Genomic DNA, 23298 nt, shown 5'->3' on the forward strand with positions numbered 1-23298 from the left:
CTGTTTTTTTTCCGGGTGTTTTTTTATTTTTTTTTTTTTTTTTTTTTTTTTTTTTTTTTTTTTGTGGCAACCAAACTTAAATCTCACTTTTTTACTGAGTTTGGAAATCAGCGGCCGGATGTGCTCTAGGCGGTTATCAGTCAGGTGTTGTGGACTTGTGTCTAGGACAGGGCCAGAGAGCCAAATCTCTACTTCTGCCGTTAGCTTACTGTATGACCTTGAGTAAATAGCACGTACTTATATGCATGCCAAAGTTACTTTGAGTCTGTGTTTTTCATATGTTTCCAAAATTATGTCCTTAAGTTCACACTTAGGTACCAAATAAGTGGCTGGGCTTTCAAAGATACAGCTACTGACTGATGTAAATAACAGCAAGGAGTTTCTGTTTTGTTAGTTTGTAAAGTGTGCTTAAGTTCCTCACAGAAGAATGCAGAGTAATTACTAAGCGTTCTTAGTAAAATTACCTAATTATACTAAGAATCTTGTGCTACTAACAAAGCTGTCCTGATAATTGAATGCTTCATATATATTTATAGTACAGTTTATGAAGTTATTTTATAGTACAGGTTAGCTCTGTCTATACCGCGTAGAAAGATCCTCTATGACTTCTTTAGAGAGGAATCTTCACGGAGATAGTACTATGCAGGAGGAGCTAACTCATTACGCTTGTGTGTGGCTAGTTTTACAAGACTCTGTTTATTTAGAAATGTATTTGTGCATTTGAACACACAGTAGAATTCCTCTTCAGAATACATGCCTAATTTACCTTTCTGTGGCAACGATTTGTGCTGAGCTGGCTCTGTACAGTGGTTTCAGTACAGGTGTAACAGGTACTTTGATTTGGCCACTAGGTTCACAATGTGTGCAACTGAAAATTTCAAAGATACAGGTCTCTTAAATATAGCAACATGTAGTACATGGCACACATCAGAAGTTGAGAGCATCTTTATAATGTATTTTTGTTGGAATTGTAACAAACAGAAGGGAGAAATTTGTTTTACAAATTGGTAAAACTTGTCATACTGTTAGTACTGTTTTGTATACATTTTTTTATATATATATCAGTCTGAAACCACAAGTTAGTCTAGACCATGTAATACTTGTTAGATGATAACAGCAGACGGTCAGGTTCAGACTTGGAAATATGTGAAGACCTTTTGTTGTAAGCCTGTTCTAAAACACAACCTTGTTCATCCCCAGTAGTCTACATTTTAGGTTTAAGGTTGTTTTAGTCCTAGTATCCAGGGTACAAACATCAATTTTTAATAGTCAATCATTTTCAGAATGTTAGGCGTGTTATTTTATGCAGCATGACCTAAAATACTTAAATAGGAGGAAAAAGAGGAGTTAATTATCACATAGTGCTGTGCTGTTTTCTTCATCCTAGTCAGCCGATATTGCTTAGGCAGTTATTTTTACGACTATAAACAGAATTGGAAAGGCAAGTCGTTGACCTAGATTCAAGCAAAATTAACTAAATCTCTACACTTGAACCTATGGATTTTCATAAAAACACCTCTAGAACACTTGGAAGTGCATTAGAAGCTTATAAATTCTGTACATCTTTACTAACTGGCAGTCCATAATCTTCTGTTTCAGTCATATAACATTAATAAAATGAGTTTCTATATCTCAAAGCCAACATGTTTCGTCACCATTTCGAATTAAAGCTGACTTGGTCAGATGAAAATACATTGCACCATTTTCAGTAATGATCTAATTACTTAACTTTCCTATCAGGAAAGTATTTATCTATGGAAATAGGAGAGCTTTTAAAGGTCTTTTGATTCTGTCAGGATGAAACTTAAGATGTGGTTTATAAAGGAGGACACCTGGCAGTATAAATTATGGTTTTAGCTTATATGAGTATCTTTGATGAAAACACAACCATATTGCTGTTAAGAAACCTGCATCTTACGGCTCTCCAGCTAATACCACTGGTGACAAATTCACAACTGTTCTCCTTAAGGAAAACAAAAGTCTTCCTCCCCAGGATACTTTTTTCTTTGCTTTTCATGATTTTGTGGTAACTACTCTTTAACTTACCACGATGAAGAGAAGCTTTTATTTCTGGATGTCAGAAGGCCCTTTGTTGCTATACCAAAAATAGACTTGGATAAGTTGAATGTGCTTTGACTAGGTCATCAGTTCAGTAATACCATTTTGTGCACAAAACCAATCAGTCTTACAGTTTCATCTCCTCTTCTTCCTCCCATTTTCAGAATTATATACAATTGAATAGACAAGTATAAATGTAGCAAAACAACTTCTGTCAATTGGTGACATTTTACATTGTTTTCAGTAGGAATGGTGATGCAGGCTCTGACTGATTGCGAGCAATGTCTTGGTTGGTAAAACACGCATGCTAGTGAAGATGCTGTATGTTCAGGATGAAGTAGTGTTTTGCTTGAATTGAGGGCTGTCAGAAATACACAATTCCAGATGATATCTGAATCTGAACATTCTGGTTTTTTAAGAAATGTCTCAAAAACAAATAAAGCAGTAAAAGTCTTTCAAGGCTTTCAAAGGAACAGAAAGTTGACAGATCGAGGCTTTTAGAGAGAAGGGAACCGTGAGGAAAGTTACCAACTCTTAATTTTAAATGGTCACATTAAAGATTCTCAAAACCAAAGAATCCAGCAGTGGTATCAGAAGTCTGGAGTTTGCAGGTAAACGGAGTCATTTGTTTGATTGAATACAGGTTGAATATTGAAGCAGAGATGATGATCATCTTGGATTAAGAAAAATGTGACTTTAAAGGGTTGGTGGTTTGGCATTTTTTTCTCTTTTTAGTGAGGGACAGTTCATTTGTACCAAGGAGATGATGCTCTTGCACTTTTCAAGTAGTTGAACTAGTTTGTGGGGACTTTGTCCTTTGATGGTAGAGCCATGTCCTCTTTTACAGCTCTTATCCTTGGTAGTTTAGGACTGAAGCACAATCATAGTATCAAGAATACTATAAAAATAGTTAATTCCTAAATGCCTTTCTCTGTGCTTTCTTTGTTTCTATTTACTAAGTTGTATTCATGCATTTCCGGTTTGTTTTGAATTTTCGTTTGTTTGATTGCTTCAGTGTTCCGCACTCAGGTTAAAAGCTGTAACTCTTTTGTGTAAGACAGAGCAGGATTTGATTCCCTTCTGGATGAAATGCAGAAGTGTGAAATGGATCCTAAGGTTTTACAACTAAAGAATTATGAGAGAATCGCTGTTATCCACATTTAGTACATTTAAACAGCAGATAAAAAGCCTCTAACATGGTTAGTTGGAAGATGTTTTTAAAATACTTCCCATTTAAGATGTGATGCAACTATCAAGTGCAACAAAACCAAATTATCTAATCTCTGTTTTTAATGCTTTTGCAGCCAGAGTTGGGAAGACATCCTTAATCATGTCTCTTGTCAGCGAAGAATTTCCTGAAGAGGTAGAGCATCCTTATTTGTTTTCTATGTTTTATTTCTATCCTGTTGTACAATTTTTTTTTTTTTTTCAAAGAGTAAGTTAATGGGCTCTGCTTTAAAATAATGTTTCCTATTTAGAAAAAAAAATAAAGTCTAAAACTGCAATGATGACTTCTGGAAGTGTGATATAGGCTAGTTGTAACTACGCCTCCGTGTGAAGATCAGGTTCATTTCTTGTTTCTCACATGCTTAATTAAACTATTTTTTTTATATCTGAGGAATGTTAAGGTTTTTTTTTTTAAGCAGTTGAAACTGGTCATAACTGGCCAGGTATCTCAACATTGGAGACTCATAAATGGGAAGGTGCTGAAAGAGGCAAGATACTCAGATTTCTTTGGAGTGTTGTATTTAAAGAGCAAGTAGATTGAGGAATTTGAAAGTCACATTGTAAAACTTAGCTTAGCCAATTTTTTTTAACTGAGACATTCCTTTATTTCTATTTTTGAAGAACATCTTCCTGATTCTTCTGAAGTAAAAAATGCCAAAAAATCTTAGTGCTTCCTTCCAGAATAAAAGTAAAGCTACTTCTAAATTTTATTCCTCTAAAAAACCAGCACATAGTTCTCTTTAGACCATAAAAAGAACTGCGACTGCTGCAAATAGTTAAGCTTTTTATATACAAACATGAATGTTTATTTCTTCTGATCACAAGTCTTAAAATAGGCATCACGTGCTGCTCTTTGAATCTACACTGTGCTGTGTTTAATGCAAATCAGTAGGTTACCACAGTTCGTGAGTCAAGATTAGATTGTTAACATAATTGAATTTAACTCCCAACCTTGCAGGTAAAAAGGAGCTCTAGTTTCTATTTGTTCTTAAACTGTTCAGGGACCCGTTCCTTTGACAGGTTGTTTGTTGATGTATTTAATGAATTGTAGGCCTCCATTCACTTCACAGCTTCTTCCTGCTGTATAATCTAGAATATTTCTCTAAACTCATATTGAGAGAAAAAGCATCATTTATATATAATACAAAATCTGCCTGAAATGACAGAAATAACTGAAAAAAATACTGCATCCTGTATAAACTGCTGAAAGAGACATGTACAATTCCTGCAGGTCAGTCATGCAGATCGGAGCTATATGGGTGTGTGTAATGGACATTTCAGACTTTGAAAGAAATTAATATACTGGGTATTATCAGTAATCATTCCTGATGAAGATGTAAGTAGAGCCTGAAGCTTTACAAAGAGCCATTCTTCTGGTGATTGGCTTTTCTTTTCTCCTTTTTATTAAAAGAAAACAAAAGTATCATGGAAGTTCAGGGTCAGCAGGTAAAAGGCAATATACAGCTGTTTAGGAAGTTTTCATTAAAATTAGGTTTAAGTTGATTCTTCCTGAATATGGATTAGTGTTCTCTGGAAAAAATGGCCAGCAATCATAGCTAGTTTGCAGTACATTTTGCAGAACACACTTTTTATTAGTGTCATGTTTTGCTTTGCAGGCGTTTCTGAACTTAATGTTTAGCGCTCTGTCAGAAGCAAGGAACTTGTCAGGTTATGATTATGTAAAAATTGAGATTTGTATTTTGGCTGTCATGCTTGTTTGCCATATTTTGAATTTTCATTTTTTTTTTAAACAACTCATGCACTGTTTGCAGAGGTAGTTCTTATACTGATTTCAGTGGGAGTAGGATCAGGATATCTTGTGCAAAATTAAAATGTTTAAATATAGATTAAATGGTATGTAATTTTTCAGTAATGGCATGCTAACTCTGATGTTACTCTTCTGCTAAAGAATGTGTAGCTCTTTGAAGTAATTGGTTGAATTTGATAACCCCCCAAGTTTTAGAACTCATATTTATATGACATTTTTGTTTAAAGTAAATTGCAATTCAGGTTTTGCTTATAGTTTTCACTGTTATAATAGTTCTCTCTAGGTGGTTGGGTATTGTGGATTTGAGTTTTATAGAAGCTTCATTGAATCCCTTCCCAACATTGCTCTCTTGCAAAGCATGCAGGAAGTTCCTTATTCAGTAAGTAGACTAATAAAGAATGAGAAAGTAGCAGTGACTCTGTACCTTGCAAAAAAACCAAAACCAAACCAACAAAACCACCCCAAAGTACTTGAACTACTCATAAGTTGTTCTCTTTAAAGCTGACTAATTGGCAGGTGTATTATAATATACGACTTTTTTTTGACCATCTGGATTTTCTGGATTATCTTTAAAGGCTTTTTCTTGCTTTTTTTTACAATCCAAGGTTCCACCACGAGCCGAAGAAATCACCATTCCAGCTGATGTCACCCCTGAAAGAGTGCCAACCCACATAGTGGATTATTCAGGTAAGGACTACACAATACCGTTACTGTTTGACTGATTTGGTAGGGAACTGTTTATCTAACTCAATAGCCTCTTTAACAATCATACTGGTATGGGACCAAAGCTACATGTAGGAAAAGACTAGATTAAATAGAAACTCGTGGGATAAAACTAAATCAGATGATGATGGCTGGTCCTACTAATTCAAAGCCTAACATTAACTGCTGTTGGTACTTCCATGAAAGACAGTTGTAGCAATATTCCAGTGAAGGTAGTGTTCTTTTGGCCATGGACATGTTTATAGGTTCAGACAAAGGTGGGTACTTTCATGGAGTTAAAAACTATTTTTTTTTTCTTTCAGAGAAGAATTTACTAAGATGCAGGAGACTTTACATACCTTATATTCTATGTCTTTCTAAATTTCTGAGTTTGGACATCTTACCCTTTTGTGACAGTTTCATATTTTGTATATTTGGTTTTTGATATATTCTAATCTCCTTGACATTACTGAATAGATAAATAGGCTCAGTATCAGGGTTCATATTTGATATGCATCTGTTGCACAGCTAGAAAAACCCTTCCGCATTTATAATAGAAGCCAAGAATTAGGCCATGTTAGCAGATACCTTCCTGTCTTCTCTCTCCCACCCCTGCTGAGGAAATACCTTTAGTGTATTTACCTATTTGGAACAAAGAAACAATGCTTTTTTTTTTTTTGTTGGACTTGAGCTTAAATTTATGTAGAGTGAGTTTTTCTTTCTGTTGCATGAAGCATTTAATAAATTCAGTTAACAGAAGCTTGGTTTTGCAAAAAAAAAAATTGACACTGCTGTAAAACGAACAGATGTCATATTCTGTTGTAAAAGTTTACATTCTAGAACGATGTTGCTACTTATTATCCCAGGAAGAGGCTGTTGATAAATGTAGGGGCATGCAAACTGTGACTCATTCCAGAGAGAACCTGTCTACATATGTAATTATTCCTCTTTAAAATAGCTACTAAAAAACTTGTCTGCAACAGGCTGTTTCTGTCTTGCAAGTTAATGGATCAATCTAATTATTGTTACAGTAGAAGCACTCTTTAGTGCATTTTATAAAAAGACATTTAAATAACAAGATCCTTCACAAGGTTGTCTTATGAGCGTTATGAAATACCCTAGTTCAGTTCCCTAATTTTTTCAGTTTTGTTCACAAAAATGTCTAATATTAATGAATGGCTTATTCTATTGAACGCAGAAGCAGAGCAAAGTGATGAGCAGCTTTACCATGAAATATCACAGGTAAGTGTATTTTAGTGTTTACTGGAAAATAGTTTCTGCTTTTGGAGAAATCTGCCCTTTTAAGTTCTCTGCATTAGATGGGCTTCAGTTTGAATGGAAAAAAATCCCAACCTCTCTTGCTTTTTCTTGCTTGGCATTTAATTTAGCTTTGTTTTGTGCCCTGTGGTATAGTAAACCTTCCTCTGTTTAAGAAAAGTAGGTACTGCCACTGTGTTGGTGAATTGAGCTTAAGCTTTGTGCTTCCAAGGGAAAGGACAGAACCTAAATATATTTTAATCAGTAGGCCAAGGCACTGTAAAGAAATAATCCTACCCTGGAAAGATGAATTTTGTTTCTTTCTGTCATGTTGTTGTATTGCATTTATGAATAGCAGGGGTTTCTTGGTAATTTTATAATCCTTCTGTTTCCTATTTTCAGTTCTTTCTGAGTACCTTTGCACATTTTCTGTACAGTCTGTCACAGTGTTGTGTTCTATTTCTGGCATTTACTTTGGTACTTGAGTGGAGGCTACAAATTACGATTCTTCAGTTTAGATTTCTTGGTAGCATTGGTCCCTCTGCAGGCATAAGCTGTGGATGTCACGCTAAAGGACATGCTTTTTGGCACTTCTCAACATAGAAATTATTTCATTTAAGCTGTTGTCAGGCTACAAGTAGCTTAAACAAGACAGGGGGACGTTTTTTGACTAATGGTGTAACTGTTTTGCTCTGATGGTGTTACATGTGGTTCTTAATTGTCTCTGTTGCTCTAGAGACAGTGGAATTCCATGGCTTTCCTTTCTTTTCATTTTAGGCAAATGTGATTTGTATAGTATATGCTGTTAACAACAAGAATTCTATTGATAAGGTATGGTGACACATCTTACCCAGTTATTGCTTGAGATGCAACTTGTGCACTGTAAATTGTTGGCAAGCTGAAAACTGTATTAGACATATAAAAGGCATAAGATGGTGTTTGAGGTCAAGTTGTTAAGAGGACATACAGATGTATTATTGCTTCTGGTCCATTTAAACATCTGAGTTTTCAGTCATTTCAGTCATCTGAGAAAGTTGTTCATTAATCAACTCCAGTTTTTATTTGTCTCCTCCTTTGTGGGTAAATATGCCTTCTTGGGAAAGAAGCAGTAGCAGTTGTAGTTGAACTTGTGCACAGTTCAGTCATACTAAATTTGAAAATGTATTTTTCATGTTTGTTTTTAACCCCACTTCAGGTAACAAGTCGATGGATTCCTCTCATCAATGAAAGGACAGACAAAGATAGCAGGTGCATAAGTAAAGATGAGAAGTGTGAATTAGGCTGCACATCGATGGGTGTCTATGGACAGTGTTGAGGATGTTAATTGTTTAAGAAAATCAAATTCTAAACTTAAAAGTTTAGATAAGAAGTCCAAGCAACAAGTGATTTAAAGTATGTAGGTCTGTTACATATGCCAGCAATGCTATTTTTTTTGAATTTCATGGGCAGCTTTTACCAGGTGTGTTTATGTTCGTTATAATGTAACTAGTTTTGGCTACATGGTCTGTATAGGTTTTCTACTGATGCAGGTTTTGTTTAATAATAATATGATCAGTTACTTTTGTGTTTAACTGTGTGGGTTTTGTAGTATCAACAAGAAGTACATTTCTGTCTTAAGTGTATATCAAAACAATTTACTTAAAACTACTATCGTTTAGTTTTGCCTATTGGCTGCCAGTGATACTTAATTACATCATGAAAATAATACAAGGGCTTCTGGTGGGAGGTAGAATGCTAAATTAAGATAGATCTTTTTATCCCTCTGTCATTAAAGTTCTTCACGTTTTTTTTTTTTGTTTTCAGGCTGCCGCTTATATTAGTGGGAAACAAGTCTGATCTAGTGGAATATAGCAGTATGGAAACTATCCTTCCCATTATGAATCAATATACAGAGATAGAAACATGTGTAGAGGTATGCAAGACTTTCTGAAGTTAGAATGAGTAACAAAAAATACATTCTTGCCAAGCATGTATGGCAACTTTTTACTAGAAAAGGTGATTTTTTTGTTGTTGTTCAAAATAAAATATTCAAATATAAGTCATTATGACGGTGAGTTTATATGTTATTTTTCTTTAGAGAAGATTACACTCTTGAATAATCAAATGTTGCTGTCAAATTCTTCTAATACTTAGGACCTCCTCACATCCTTGCCTTTAGCACATGTTTTAAATTTAATATTAAATCAGGCAGGTGTCTGCAAAATATTAAAAATTGAATTGATATATGTAGGTATGCCTCTTTTTTTTTTTTTTTCAAAGTAGATACAACTTTTTGATTTCTCTGTTACTGATATGACAGCAAATTGTAGTCAGAGCTCCTTTATTAACTGCTGAACAGTTACAGGGGCTAGATGTCTTTTTTCCAAAACAGCACTGTACCCACAAGAGGGGGCTAGATCTTTAAAAGTTTCATGCTTGCTTAAATTTCAGAAGAAATCACCAAATAGTCAAGAAACTAGCTAACCAATATAAGGATTTCTCTTTCAGTGTTCAGCCAAAAACTTGAAGAATATATCTGAGCTATTTTATTATGCACAGAAAGCTGTTCTACATCCTACAGGTCCTCTTTATTGCCCAGAGGAGAAAGAGGTATTTATATATAGAACAAATTATATAGGGGGGGGAGCTTTAACACTTTCCTGTTCTTTCCTTTTCAGTGGATTTTGCATTTCGTAGTGTGTTCTGTTATCACCACCCCACCTCCAAATGTCAAACGTTATATTCCAGATCCATGGTGATTGTTTTGTGTTTATTACTCTGATCTGTCTTCCCTCTTCATTCAAAGCAATGAAGACAGTTTTTTATTGCTCATGTGAATTGCGAAGTAAAATGAGAAGCTTTGGTAATGGCTTTAAACTCGATGTAATGAGAACAAAATCATGTGTTCAATTCAGTTCTCTTTTAGATATTCATTTCACAGCAACTCCATTTATTTCAGGGAAACTGCTCCAGACTTGGCTTGATTTAAGGGAAGGAGCTTTTCTGAGCACCTTACGAGACTTTGGCAAAAGGGATAAGAAACAAGTAATGTGGCTGGTTTTTAAGTATCACAGGTAGTTAGCTCAAAGTATTATGGAGGAGTATGGTTTTATTTTTAAAAATAAATTTCATGGGCAAATACAGATAAAATCTCTAAATGTAACCCCCGTGTAGTATTGGGCAGTAGGAAAGTTGCTTCAATCTTAAATACTTTGTTAAGTAGAGAACCAGAGAATAACCCTGTTTTGATTTCTTCCATCAGAATCATCTTTATGAGTTAGTAATATTGTGATAAAATTGTTGTGCTGAAATCTTTTTGGTTTTCCAAAACCAATCTATATGCAATCTGTGTGACCCCTATGAAGAGAAGAGTCCATCATCACTGTAGTTGTTGGGAGAGAATTACCACTGTCTGTTTTCCTTCACTTGGAAGGTATCCCAGCAATTCTTTTGTCGTAGAGATAGTCCATATGATTAATGCTTTGCCTCGTAGATGAATGAGCCCTGTGAACATTTTCAGTATTTGATATCTGAAGCCTTCTGAGGCCATAGTTGAAATAGTGAATAGAGATAGTGTGCTTGTTTAGAAAGAATTGACTGTAGTTCTAGAGCTGTTTATTTTTGCAAGCCATTGGGATTGCAAGGCCTCTCTTACTTCCCTACCAAAAGATATTTTTTGGGAAAAGAATCATTCAGATGGGTTTTTTTAAAGCTTTCTCTAGCAATAAGACCACATTTAGAGAACTGATTTTTTTTTTTTTTTTAATAGCTGAATAGTGCCACCTTCAGCTTGTGAGGAGCTTTAGGCTCCTCTAATAGTTAAGTAGAAAGAAGTTTAATGTGGAATAATTACTTTAAATTTATGGATATAAATTTGCTAGATCAGGATTTTGTTTCCTCTTGCTTTTTATTTTTGTGTATGTGTGTATGAATGTCTCTGTTCTAAAAATGAAGGCTAGTATTTGTTTTAATGTGATTGAGCTGCCTGATGTCATTCAGTCTAATCTTTTTATATTCAAGCCTAGAAAGATACTGAACTTTCTTTTATTCCTTAGATGAAACCTGCCTGTATTAAAGCACTCACTCGCATTTTTAGAATTTCTGATCAGGATAATGATGGTACTCTCAATGATGCAGAGCTCAACTTCTTTCAGGTAAGTCTTTTGCTTATCTTTTCACCATGCTTAATAGTTGATCTATATAATTCTAGAAAAATAAGTGGTTTTGAAGGAGCAGTAGTAAGGTGAATTATAAGGGAATCTGGTCTAAATACTAAAAGTCTTAAGTGCAGCATAAAAGCGTGGATATGTAAAAATGGGAATGGTATTAATTTTATTTCTAACCATTGTTCAAGTTTTAGATCCAGAGCAAAAAAAAAATAAAAAAAATCTATTTAAATGAACAAGCCCCAATTCTTGCATTTAAAAAAAATAAAGTTTGTACACCTTTACTTCCACTAAGAAAATGGATTGTCCTTTATTAGCTTATCAGAACATTTAAGGCTGTATTTCATATAGGGTATGCGGTTTGTCCAGCTTAGTAGCCAGTGGTTATAACATCCTATTTTTGGTTTTTTGTTAGAGAATTTGTTTTAATACGCCACTGGCACCTCAAGCTTTGGAAGATGTAAAGAATGTAGTCAGGAAAAACCTAAGTGATGGAGTTGCAGATAATGGATTAACATTAAAAGGTAAGCCTTATTTAACTCTTAAAAGTTCTATGTCTTTTTTGCAGTTGGTAATTTTTACATAAAAAAGCTTGTCTTCTGGAACATGATCTCTATCTTGATCTTTTAGACTACAAGAGCTAGGTGTAGTGGCAGTATGATATCAAAGGATGATTAAACTGAGGAACACTGGGGTGAATAAAATAAGGTCTTTCTTACTCCTTATTACAGAGCTTGGAATCCAACTAAGCATACTCATTCAAAAGAGACTGTCTGCTAGATAAATCTGTATCTTGTCTCTAGGCTCACTATCTGTAATGCTTGTCAGCAAGGTGTGGTGTCTGTCACCATTTTAACAGCTATGTTGTACAGATTTGCTAAGAGCATATGGCAAAAGTGGAAGAAAAAACCATTTTCTTTCTGAGCATCAATATAACTGCTTTGCTTGTGGAGCTTACATGTGAAAAGAGTGGGAATCTTAAGGCATAGCCCTACTAAACAGTGAAATCTCAGTGTTCATTAAGCCCTGGAAAGTGCTAAACAAAAATCCTACCCAGTTATTTTGATACAGGAAAACTAAAGGCAATATTCCACAAGACTACTCTCCAGGCTTCTTGCTAAGGCTTATTATTTTAAATTGTTGAAAATATCATGGTCTTTATTTTCATACAGCTAAATTCTTCTAAAATGCTGGTACTGAAAGAAGCAAACAACAACAGAAAACCAAGTGGGTTTTTTTTAAGGAAACAGTTCCTCAAAGGACACTTACACATTCAGATTTTAAACCTCCTGGGTGACATTACAGCATTATCTACACAGACTGAAGGTCCAGAAATCATGTTATTTGTATTTCAAGCTCTATTATTTTCAGTCCGGTACCGATTCTGTTAAAAATACTTGTAGCAGATAAAACACTTCAGGGCCTTAAGATTTCATCATTTGATTTTTAGGTTTTCTTTTTCTACACACACTTTTTATTCAGCGAGGAAGACACGAAACAACTTGGACTGTTTTACGTCGCTTTGGATATGATGATGACTTAGAGCTTACACCAGAGTACTTGTTTCCTCCGTATGTATCACTTATTTTAGCTTTCTTTAACTTACATGCATTTGATTTATGCTGCCTCCTGCTTTGGGAGGAGGAAGGGGTTATAATAGCGTGTTTATTTAACACATTGTATCTCCCTTACTTTATGACCTACCAGCCAAAAACTTCATGTGACTGAAAGTTACAAAGGAGGAATTCCTGTGTCTTGTGCCAAATCATGTACTGCTATCTCTCTTTACAAGAAAGATGGCAAAAGATGCTCTTCATACAAAACTGGAACATAAATATGAGCAGTTGCTTATTGTATGTGGCAACAAATTAGAAAAGGCTTGTCAGTATTTTCATAGCATTTGAGATCCTTTGAAAATCCCCAAATTAAAAAGTTAAGAGATCAACCAACTCTTCTTTTCAAAAATGTAACTACATAATTTTCTGTTAAAAAAAAAACACATCCCCAAAATCCCACAAAAATAAACCAAACCAAAACCTGATTATTATATAGTTATATGTCATGTAATATAAGGACACTCACTCATAATTTTAGAATTCCTAATAAAAAGTATGTGCTTTGATTTCTCTAAAGATAAACTAATAAAGCTAAATGCAAAGGCCAAATACCAAGTGTTATAATTCCAAAAGTCAGTATTTTGAGTTTTAATATTCTCTCTTTCATAAATGCGCTTAACACTTCTTGTATTTGTTTTCAATAAACAGGCTAAAAATTCCTCCAGACTGCACCACAGAATTAAATCATCATGCATACCTGTTTCTTCAAAGTATTTTTGATAAACATGATTTGGTAAGCTTTTAATTTGAGAGTGCATGCATCCTTATACTTAAGAGCCTTAGTTTGCTAGTAATTTTGCTAGCAAAAAGTATGTTTTTGTCATCATGTCATTTCATTCAGAAACTGCCTCTGGCTTAAGCTTTGCAGTCAAAACTAGTCTGCTGTCTACAAGGCAGTTACAGTTGTACTACGAAATTTTTTTAACTACCTTATATATTTAGTCTTATTTAAAAACAAGAAAAGAACAATGATTAAAAAGAAAGCAGCTCAGTTTCTTACAGCTAGTTTCTTTAATCTTGCAAACATACAGCAAGAAAATATCAGTTTAGAATAACCATGAATTAAGTGATTTATGCCTAATCTCATATGCTTGTTTTCAGGATAGAGATTGTGCTTTGTCTCCTGATGAATTGAAAGATTTGTTCAAAGTCTTCCCTTATATGCCATGGGGACCTGATGTTAACAACACTGTTTGTACAAATGAAAGGGGGTGGATTACATACCAAGGGTTTCTCTCTCAGTGGACGTAAGTGTGATATGTTACATTTTATTAGTTGAGAGCTTTTGATATGATCATGTGGTTGTAGATTCTTCTTAAAAATCTAGTAGAAAGAGTGAAAGTTTAATAGTGAGAAAATTGACCCAAGCTGTCACGTCTTTATAGCCATCCAGTGGCTTAATCTTCAGATAGTTGTTATAACCTGTTCAGGATTTGGCCAGTATTTAGTGCTAACTGTGAAGAAGTGTCTCTTCAAACTGTGGAAATCTCCCTGAAACTTGTCTATTTATTTCTGTTGTTCTACTCTTCAGAGATGGTATGAAATAACGATGTTCAATAATGAGGTTTTTATCCTATTGAAAGTACAGAAGATGAGAAAAACATTATTTGCTGAGGAAAAAAAATATGGTGTAGGTTGATAGGCCTCAGCAAGTACTGCCTTCATAGTCTTTTGCTGACTATTAAGGCTGCTAAAGTTGCCACCATTTACCCTCAGAGTGCTTTGTCCTTCAGTACTACATACTGCCAGGAATACTTCTGTCCTGTCAGTCTGGAGATAGGAGGTGGAGGTAAAAATTGTTTCAGAATTGGTATCACAGATGCTAATAATTTAGAAACTTCTTTTTGTCCCCTCTGCTAGACTAACCACGTACTTAGATGTACAGCGTTGCTTGGAGTACCTGGGTTATTTAGGCTACTCGATACTTGCAGAACAAGAATCTCAAGCATCAGCAATTACAGGTAATTAAAAAAAAAAAGTGGTAGAATTTAGGAATGTAAATTTAGAAATCTGCTCAAGAGTAAATTTGTTTAAACAAATGGTCTTTTTCACTTAGATTCTTTTTTACTTTATGCTCAAGTCAAACCTTTGATTTAACATTCTTTTATTGTTTTGTGTGCATTTTAATGTAAGTGGACAATTATTTTATGTTTCCACGTATATACATGCACGTCTGTCTTATGAAAAATATTTGTGGTTGTTTGGTTTTTTTTTTCCAAAAGTTACAAGGGATAAAAAGATAGACCTCCAGAAAAAACAGACTCAGAGAAATGTTTTCCGATGCAATGTTGTTGGCATGAAAGGCTGTGGGAAAAGTGGAGTTCTTCAGGCTCTTCTTGGAAGAAATCTAATAGTAAGAAACCTTTTGCTTATATTCACCTATATATGCATTTGAGTTAAGGTTAAACAGCAAAACCAATTGATCTTAGAGCTTTACCAATTATTACTGAGTTTGGAGAGTTCTATAAGGGAACATAAAATCAGTGGGGAAGGTTTTTTTGTGTGTGGGGGTTTTTTTTAGCAAATAGACAAATGGCTATTTTATGCAACAATTACTTGTACACCATGGATTGTAGCTATGCCTTTACTTGCAAAATAAACCACAGATTACTGTAGTTTTCATTCGTTAATAAATGGAGTAAACCAGCTGTTCAAATCTAGATTAAAAGGGCAAGTTGCTGTGGTCTAACATGAAATTCTGCATTTTCAGAGACAGAGGCAAATACGTGCAGAACACAAATCTTACTATGCCATTAATACAGTCTATGTATACGGACAGGAAAAATACTTGCTGGTAAGGTTGCCTTATTATTGTTTATGTATGACTGGTTAATCTTAAAATTCAGTGAATTATTCAGACGCTTCTGCAAACAAGTTTCTGTTTTAATTGTCTCTTCTTCATAAATATGGATCTCCACCTCCTTTTATGGCTCAAATAACTTCTGGTTTTACATGTTGCTAATACTTTAAACTGAACCTGTTCAGGACCTGTTATTTTTGAAACCTTGACCTAAATTGTACAGAACCCAGTCCATAATGTTTGTGCTGCAGGGCATCAAATTATGACATATGATAAATTATCAGCAAGCAATCTACCTACTCAGTAAAGAAGAATCTGTCACATAGGGTGATTAGGATGGTTAAAGTTAATCTTCAGTGGGTGAAATACTTTCTTTAAGATCATTCCACTGTAGTTTTCCTTTATGATAATATATGTTTTTCTGTTTCGAAGATCCAGTCCTCTGCTCTGTGGTTTTCCTGTGTAGGATGAATGCCAATTTCTATGGGAATCTAAGACTTTCTGTTAAAGTAAATGTAACTTTTTATGCTGAGGCTGTGATTGCCTGCAGATGTGATGTTAACAGCTCACATATGTTGGCTGTATGATAAATTCCTACTATTTCTTTTTCATTAATTCTGTCTATTGTCAGTCCATTAGTTCTAAGGATACATAAAAATGAGCCATAAAAATTGAGAAAAAGGAAGTTATAAATAACTGCATAATGACAAAGCTTTTCTCTCTCTCCGACCATCTTTTTTTCCAGCTACATGATGTCAGTGATGCTGAATTTTTAACTGACACTGAAACCATATGCGATGCTGTCTGCCTGGTATATGATGTCAGTAACCCGAAGTCCTTTGAGTACTGTGCCAGGATTTTTAAGGTTTGTATAGTTTATATATCCACCCTATACATTTATATATTTTTTCACTGACAAATATTCAGTGTCAGGTACCGGTCCTATACAAAAGTTGTAGTGTTTAAAAGATATTTTATTTATGAGTGCTGGTTATATCTGGCCGATGCATTAAAAATGCTGTTTTGTTATTCATACAAAGCTAACGTTTGGTTGTCTACATAAAATATTCTGCTTCTAGAAATGCCTGACTTCTGAGCAATGAATATATCTTAATGCCACTGCAAACAGTTCAACTCAGGCTGTTGCAGGTTGAATGTATCATACACTGTTTTTTTCACTTTTTTTCTCTAAATTTGCAGCAGCACTTCATGGATAGCAGAATACCATGCTTAGTGGTAGCTGCAAAGTCTGACTTGCATGAAGTTAGACAGGAATATAGTATTTCTCCTGCCGAATTCTGCAAAAAACACAAAATGCCTCCACCTCAAGCCTTTACTTGTAACACAGTTGATGTGCCAAGTAAGGATATCTTTGTTAAACTGACAACTATGGCAATGTATCCGTAAGTACTTTAACCGTTACATTTTTCATATTGCATGGGTCACGCACAATACCACTGCACGTCATTGTTAATCACGAGGATGGAACGTCCTCACTGAGATTTAGCAACAGAGAGACATAAGTGACTTGAGCAGAATCTTCAACTTATTTCAAATTGAGAAAGTTGGTTTGTATCCAACATATAAATCAGTGTCAGCTATTGTTGCTAAGGTATTTTTTTAAAGAATACACTACTTCATTCAACTCCTGTTACAAATTCCAATGAATACGTAGAGTTCTGTCCTTACTGTGGATGCGTAACTCAATATGTTGATATTTTGTATCTTGGTATTTTTGAGTTACTTGTGAATAAGTTGTACTGTAATCCTTGTTCATAGCTCAACTTAACAGTTGATTGCAAGTAATGACACTCTTTAGTGAACAACAGTTCCCCCAATGCACTGTTTGAAGCTTTTTTTTTATTTTCAGGGTGTTTATTACTATACGCTTCAGTTCATTAATCTAATAGATGTTATATTTTTAAACAGAATTTCTGTATAAAGACCTTTTGGTCTTCAGATAGAAGATACTTAAGCTCACGTTCTTCTTCACTACGCATCTCACTGTTGCTAAGCTCACTTTGCATCTCTTTTTTTGGTGGGTGGAGCTTTTAATATGGTGTTAACTACATGAATATTATAGCAGATGGAGTCTAGTATGACAGCTGACATTTGCTTTAAATTAAATAGAACTAATGTCACTTTCACCCAAAATAATGGGATTTTTTTTTTTAAAATATTTGAACCTGAACTTACTGAATTAGATTTGTAAAGCTTTTGTTTTGTTTTTATTCTCTTGTATTTATTTTGTAGCGCTGGAATACTGGGAAACCACTAAAGTGTAGCACTGAACAAATGTCTTGTCATATCAATATTCTTGCTTCTCCCTTAGCTTTCAAGCATGTGTGTTTGTTAGGGTGGGAGAGGTAGAGGTAACTCACTTTGTAAAGTGTGCATTCAAAGTGGTAGAACATGTGGCTTACTTTCCTTTGAAAAAGGGGTGTTATCTATTGCTGTGCAGACATATTCAGAAGCCTTTAGATGCTTTCCTTACAAACTTCAATAAATTCAGCAAACATTTTCATTCATGTTTGTGCTTTGCTATTAAGATCTGTGCATGGTGGTAATGCCAAAATGTCCACAACGTAGAACATCTGTCGTTAAAATTCTGCACAGCTGTAGTTGTACCCTTGCTTCCCCAGTCTATTTTTTTTTCTCCTCTCCTTACTCATTCAAATGTACCTTTTATTCCTAAATCTCTCTTGGTTGTGGCACAGTCCTAATGTGCACCTGATTTTATGAGCAAGATTTCAACTCCTGTCCTTCTGTGTGTTTTCGCAGCCATGCCCGGTTACGCTGTATGTGCGCCTGCAACAGGTGTACATTTTGCATCTGTCAGAACTTCCTCAACTCAGACTTGCTGCAATCTGTAAAGAACAAACTCTTCACTGCAGTTCTTAACAGGTCCTTAACTTTATTTACTAGGTACCAGGTGTGCTTTTAAAATAAAGGTTTTTTTGAAAAAGCAATTGGTAACCTTATATACTGCAGATTTTTCACTCCATATCCACTAAATAGGCAGATACATACTTTAATAATTGTCATAAAATTGTCAAACTTTGTTTAACTTGAAGGTACTTTCTGGTCTTTCGAGCTTAGTCCAGACGTCTCTTTGAAACATTACCAATTTGGTAGTTGATTCAGGCACTTAATGATTGCAAAAATACTGTGGAGAAATTAGGACTATGTTTTTAGGGAACTGGTAATGGACATTAAGTAGCATCTATAAATCTGTGTGTCTCACTTGAGACACTATAGGTTTGCTTAGTATTGATTAGAGGTAGTGCCTCTTGGGTATCAGCTACATAAATATTTTCATAAAGGCATAGCTTGACTATAGAAGCATCGTATAACATACTACATGTTTATATTTGCTAGTTGTTTGATACTTGGGAATTCACAGAGTTTCTGTGTGTGTGTGTGTGTTATGCCTGGTTTGCACAAAGAGTGGGTATTTTGTGTAAAAAATCTAGAGCTTTTAACATCCAATTCCTCTCTGAATAAAATGCAACATGTAAAAAGTGGTAAATGGTTAAACCTTTGCTGATGCTTTGTAAAAAGCAATTGGTAAAGAGAGAGAACTAGTTTTCAGCATTGAAAACAGTGCTATACCTTGTCTTGTGTGTACTGCAGGCAGTTTTTGACACACGTGATTTACTAACACCTCAGCACTTGTCATCACACCCCAGCAAATGGGAGTTCAAACCAAACAATTTTTGTAGCGCAGTGGTTCCATCCTTTATAGCCTTCTTGGAGGCATCTATGATAAATATGTTTATTTGAAGGCCATGGTTAGACTATCCTGACATGCTGCTGGTCCATGTATGTTACTACTTCATACTATTTTCAGATGCAGTTGCTCCAAATAATAGCTGTCTCCTTTAAGTGTAAGTTACACGCACATAGGAGGCCTACTGATATACCCAGCTACAGTATTGAGCATCTTTGTGAAACACCACTTTAATCCAAAATAAAAGTGTTAACTACAGAGTGTGAATTCAGAGAAGGGTGAAAAACTCATTAGCTTATGAAAAAAACTGTGAATATGAGTGAGACTGTTGATGCTGAATCTCTTCTACAGCAGTTATCCCGTAGACAAAAATCCCTTGAAACAGCAGTCTCTTTGCATATTTGTTGCTCTAAAACTTCATTCAGCAGTCACTACTAGAAAATCCCAACTCTTCATTATTGAGGCTGAAATCCCATATGTAACACATCCTCATTTTTTTGGGATGGTGATGGGTTGCTGCATTAGCTGTCGTGGCTTGTTTCTCTCTTGTATGGGCCTATGGTTTTTTTGAGTCCTGCATTAGCCATCATTCCTCTGAAATACTGTCAAGGACTCGAGGTATTGAAATCTTTTTATGAGAAGCCTTGAGATGCTGCCATTCCATACCTTGTCACTAGATAGTGTGGAATAAACATAGGCATCTACTACTGCCTAAAAAAGTCTGTAATTCAAGGTAAGGAGAATTCCTCATTTTCCACTGACCCTACAGAAAGGAAAAATTATTTGCTAGAATCTCTGGCTATAGTTATTCAGTTAGTCACTAGGGTTTTGTCACAAGTTTCCAGCATGCTTACTTCATCTCACCAACTCTCTTCCTAGTTAGCTCTTCAAGAGTGTTTCCTTACAGAACACATTGCCGCAGGTTATTTGCCATTCAGTACATGAACTACTGTATAACTGCATATGTAGTAGAACTGAGATATCTCTAAACAAGAGGGAATAGCTCCTAACTGTAAACTTAGGAGGGTAGAGATATTTTTCTTGATTAAAAATGTCAGCTACTCTAAATGCGTTTTTAATCTAATGATTTGTGATTAGAGTAGAGAAAGCATTTGAATCAAGAAGGATTTTCTGATGTAGTTTGTTTATATAACTTCTTATTTTGTCTTTACAAGTACTTACCTTTAGGTCAGGTAGTTGGGCAAAAGTTAGGCAACTGATGGGTAAAGGAGGTTTCTCAAAGAGTATTTATTCTCCTGATCATTCTATTCTGAAGCTTTAGGCAGTGGAAGTAGGTAAAATGAAATTTTTCAGATTGGACCCTTCCCGTATTACTTGTTGCTAAGTGATGCTTAAACACTGCTGCCAAGGCACAATACAGTATCACACTGAATATTTCCACGTTGGTAATTAAAGGAGGAACGTTGCCTCTATGCAACTCAAAAACCTATTCGTGCCCACCTTCAGTTTTTCTGTGGACAAACTTCAGAGACTCTCCTCAGGGTCTGTAGGCTATCAGAAAGGCAAGTTCAACAAATGTAGAACTGAGTTTGGAGATGTTTATTGTGCAGGAATGGGATTGTTGGTTTGAACTACCCAGGATCACATTTTATTGGTTCTTTGAGGAAGAAGGCACTGCATTCAAAACATTGTACGTGCATGTATGGGACTTAATACTATCCCGTAGTATTTTTATATTTTTAATTTGTTCTTTCCTTTAGGTGTTCATTTGTATTTGTCTGGCTTGCACTTAATCTCTTTTTACTACATTGTTTCACCTCTTTTTAAGAGCAAGGTTTCTGCTTATGTTATTCTAACCCTTTATTTAATGATGAGCTTGGATTTTTGGCTTTTTTTTTTTTTTTAACTCCAGAGCATCAATTTTAAGTGTGTTTTTCTGCTTTCTTGGTTTTAAATCATTCACTTGTTGCCTTTTGCTTGTATAGTAGTGGCATTTTTCTGTCAGCTAAGTTAATTTAAAAATAAAATAATTCTAATGCATGAGAATTATGTTCAGTGAGGGAGACTTCTCAGAGCATGTTTTTTCTTATAAAGGTTTTAAATACTGTGGAATAGAAATGAAGTTCTATTTGCATATAGAACACGGTGGTTTCAGGAATTATTTGTAAGATTTTTTTTCAATGAAAACCTTCTTTCTGTGAAATTAAAGTTAAGACAATAGTTTCATTTTCCTGTAATGGGAAAGTTTTAAGAGTGTAACCCATGATTTATTTTTCACCATGTGCAGGATATGCAGATTATTTTTTCAAAACTGTAGCATACTGCCATTAAATCTAATTGCAGAAATCTATCCCTTTACATAGATGTCCCTCAAATTAGGACAGTATAACAATATTTTACTTGCCTATTTTCCTCCTTCTCTAAACTGTTTAATGCCCCATACTCAGGATAAGTTTGCAAAACTGCATCCCCTGATCTCTTTCCAAACAGAAAATATTGAATTGGCATTTTACATTCTTTATAGGTTTTGTAGGTAATAGGATGCGCTTGGAGCTTTTTACATTTTAGATGACTAATGCATGGGGGAAAATTCTAAATGCTGGAGGTGGTTTGCATCCTAGGAAAATATGTGCCTGAAGGGAAGCTGCAGCAGCTTGCGCACGTTACGCGATGTTTTTGGAATTCAGTTGCTTATATTTTATTGTTGGAGCCTATCGTCTCTCAGAGCAGGCTGCTGCTGCTTGCTGGCTGCACTAACTTGCTTCTACTTTTGGTGTGAGTAGCCATGTGACTAGCCTGTTGGCCTTGCCACTGTGCTTTTAAAATGCTTTTGTAGTTACTACAGGAATGTTTTTGAACTTTTATAGTTAAGGGTAAACTTTCCCAGACCTGGGATTCTTCTGCTGATGACATAGGGAAAAGTGTCAGTATTGGCCCATAACTCAGCAATTTTCTGTGTGTAACCATGACAGGCATGCTCAGTTAACCTCTTGATAAGTGCATGTTGCAAACTTCTTGTGAGTTGTTAAAGCCTGTGAAAAGAAAGACTGTACAGCTTTCAAAGATTTTATTCAACAAGCGACAAGTTACTTGACTCACTGTTAAGGGTAGATTGAATAAAAAGAAAACTGTCTTTTTTTCCGAAACATGCATTAAAATCTGAATTTTATGCCAAAGGCAAAATTTCTAGACTTTCTTATATATGTGGAACTAATTCTATGATTGAATTCATACACCAATCTATTTGGGAAGTTTGAAAGCTAGTTATTATTACTAATAAGCAAGAGTTTCAAATACAGCTTCATTTATGGAGTCTGAGCTACTACTGTGAATGTGTATATGTGCACATCCATATATGTTTAACCCTTGGAGAGAATATTTTTTTCTAATTCAGAGTTACTCTCTTCCTACAAGGCAGCAACAATTTCTACCACTGGTGAAAATTATTTTTGTAAACACAACCACACTGAAATTAAATTTGAACATTATTTGTTGAAGACGTAGAATTTTTCAGTATACATTGAGAAATGTTTTTCTGCCTTATAACCACTTTCATGTCAAAGAACCTGTGCTGGAAACAAACATTGACCCTTTCTTATTATTTTAGAGGGGTTTTTTTTATCTTTAATGGCAGCTAAACAATATTAGGGATTGAAGTTGCAAAAATTGAATTTACAACAGCATAAGGAACATTTAAGGAAGAAAAATTGAAATTTTTTTTAAAGGTTTAAAGCAATTAGACATCCATAGTGTTCTGAATTTCAGTAAGGATTTTTGGACTTTGGATTTGTGGGCTGAGATGTTCGGAGGGCCCTAATAGTTTCTTACTGAAGTCAGTAGATTTCCTTGAGGTTATAAGACGAATCCCTGGCTTGATTTAGTTCCTTTATTTAAATGAAAGAGTCAGTACTGTTAGGCCTAGAAAAGGGATCAGAGTCAAGTTATGCTCACTTTAGACATGAAAAGAGGATTTTATCATGACAGAGAATATATTAATAGTTTTTAAAACAAAGAAGTGTGCTCAGCAAGATTCC

General features: G+C 34.9%; 1 protein-coding gene across 10 annotated transcripts in view; it reads left to right on the forward strand.

Annotated features, from left to right (window-relative positions):
- The window catches only part of RHOT1 (ras homolog family member T1), a 29665-nt gene that overhangs the window by 2753 nt on the left and 3614 nt on the right, over window positions 1-23298 (forward strand). For 2 of the 10 annotated variants that reach the window (XM_009636014.2, XM_009636013.2), the window contains exons 2-19: window positions 3363-3421; window positions 5659-5740; window positions 6954-6997; window positions 7790-7843; window positions 8208-8260; window positions 8816-8924; window positions 9500-9601; window positions 11047-11145; window positions 11573-11681; window positions 12608-12728; window positions 13422-13506; window positions 13875-14020; window positions 14634-14734; window positions 14996-15126; window positions 15484-15567; window positions 16319-16438; window positions 16774-16976; window positions 18355-18477. In XM_009636014.2, coding sequence (XP_009634309.1) covers window positions 3389-3421; window positions 5659-5740; window positions 6954-6997; window positions 7790-7843; window positions 8208-8260; window positions 8816-8924; window positions 9500-9601; window positions 11047-11145; window positions 11573-11681; window positions 12608-12728; window positions 13422-13506; window positions 13875-14020; window positions 14634-14734; window positions 14996-15126; window positions 15484-15567; window positions 16319-16438; window positions 16774-16976; window positions 18355-18477 — 1799 coding nt within the window. In that variant the 5' untranslated portion in view covers window positions 3363-3388. The other 8 variants (XM_035891601.1, XM_035891603.1, XM_035891602.1 and 5 more) reach the window with 8 other exon arrangements.

The sequence above is a fragment of the Egretta garzetta genome, unplaced genomic scaffold (assembly GCF_000687185.1).
Source record: "Egretta garzetta isolate BGI_Z169 unplaced genomic scaffold, ASM68718v1 scaffold213, whole genome shotgun sequence".
Lineage (NCBI taxonomy): Eukaryota > Metazoa > Chordata > Aves > Pelecaniformes > Ardeidae > Egretta > Egretta garzetta.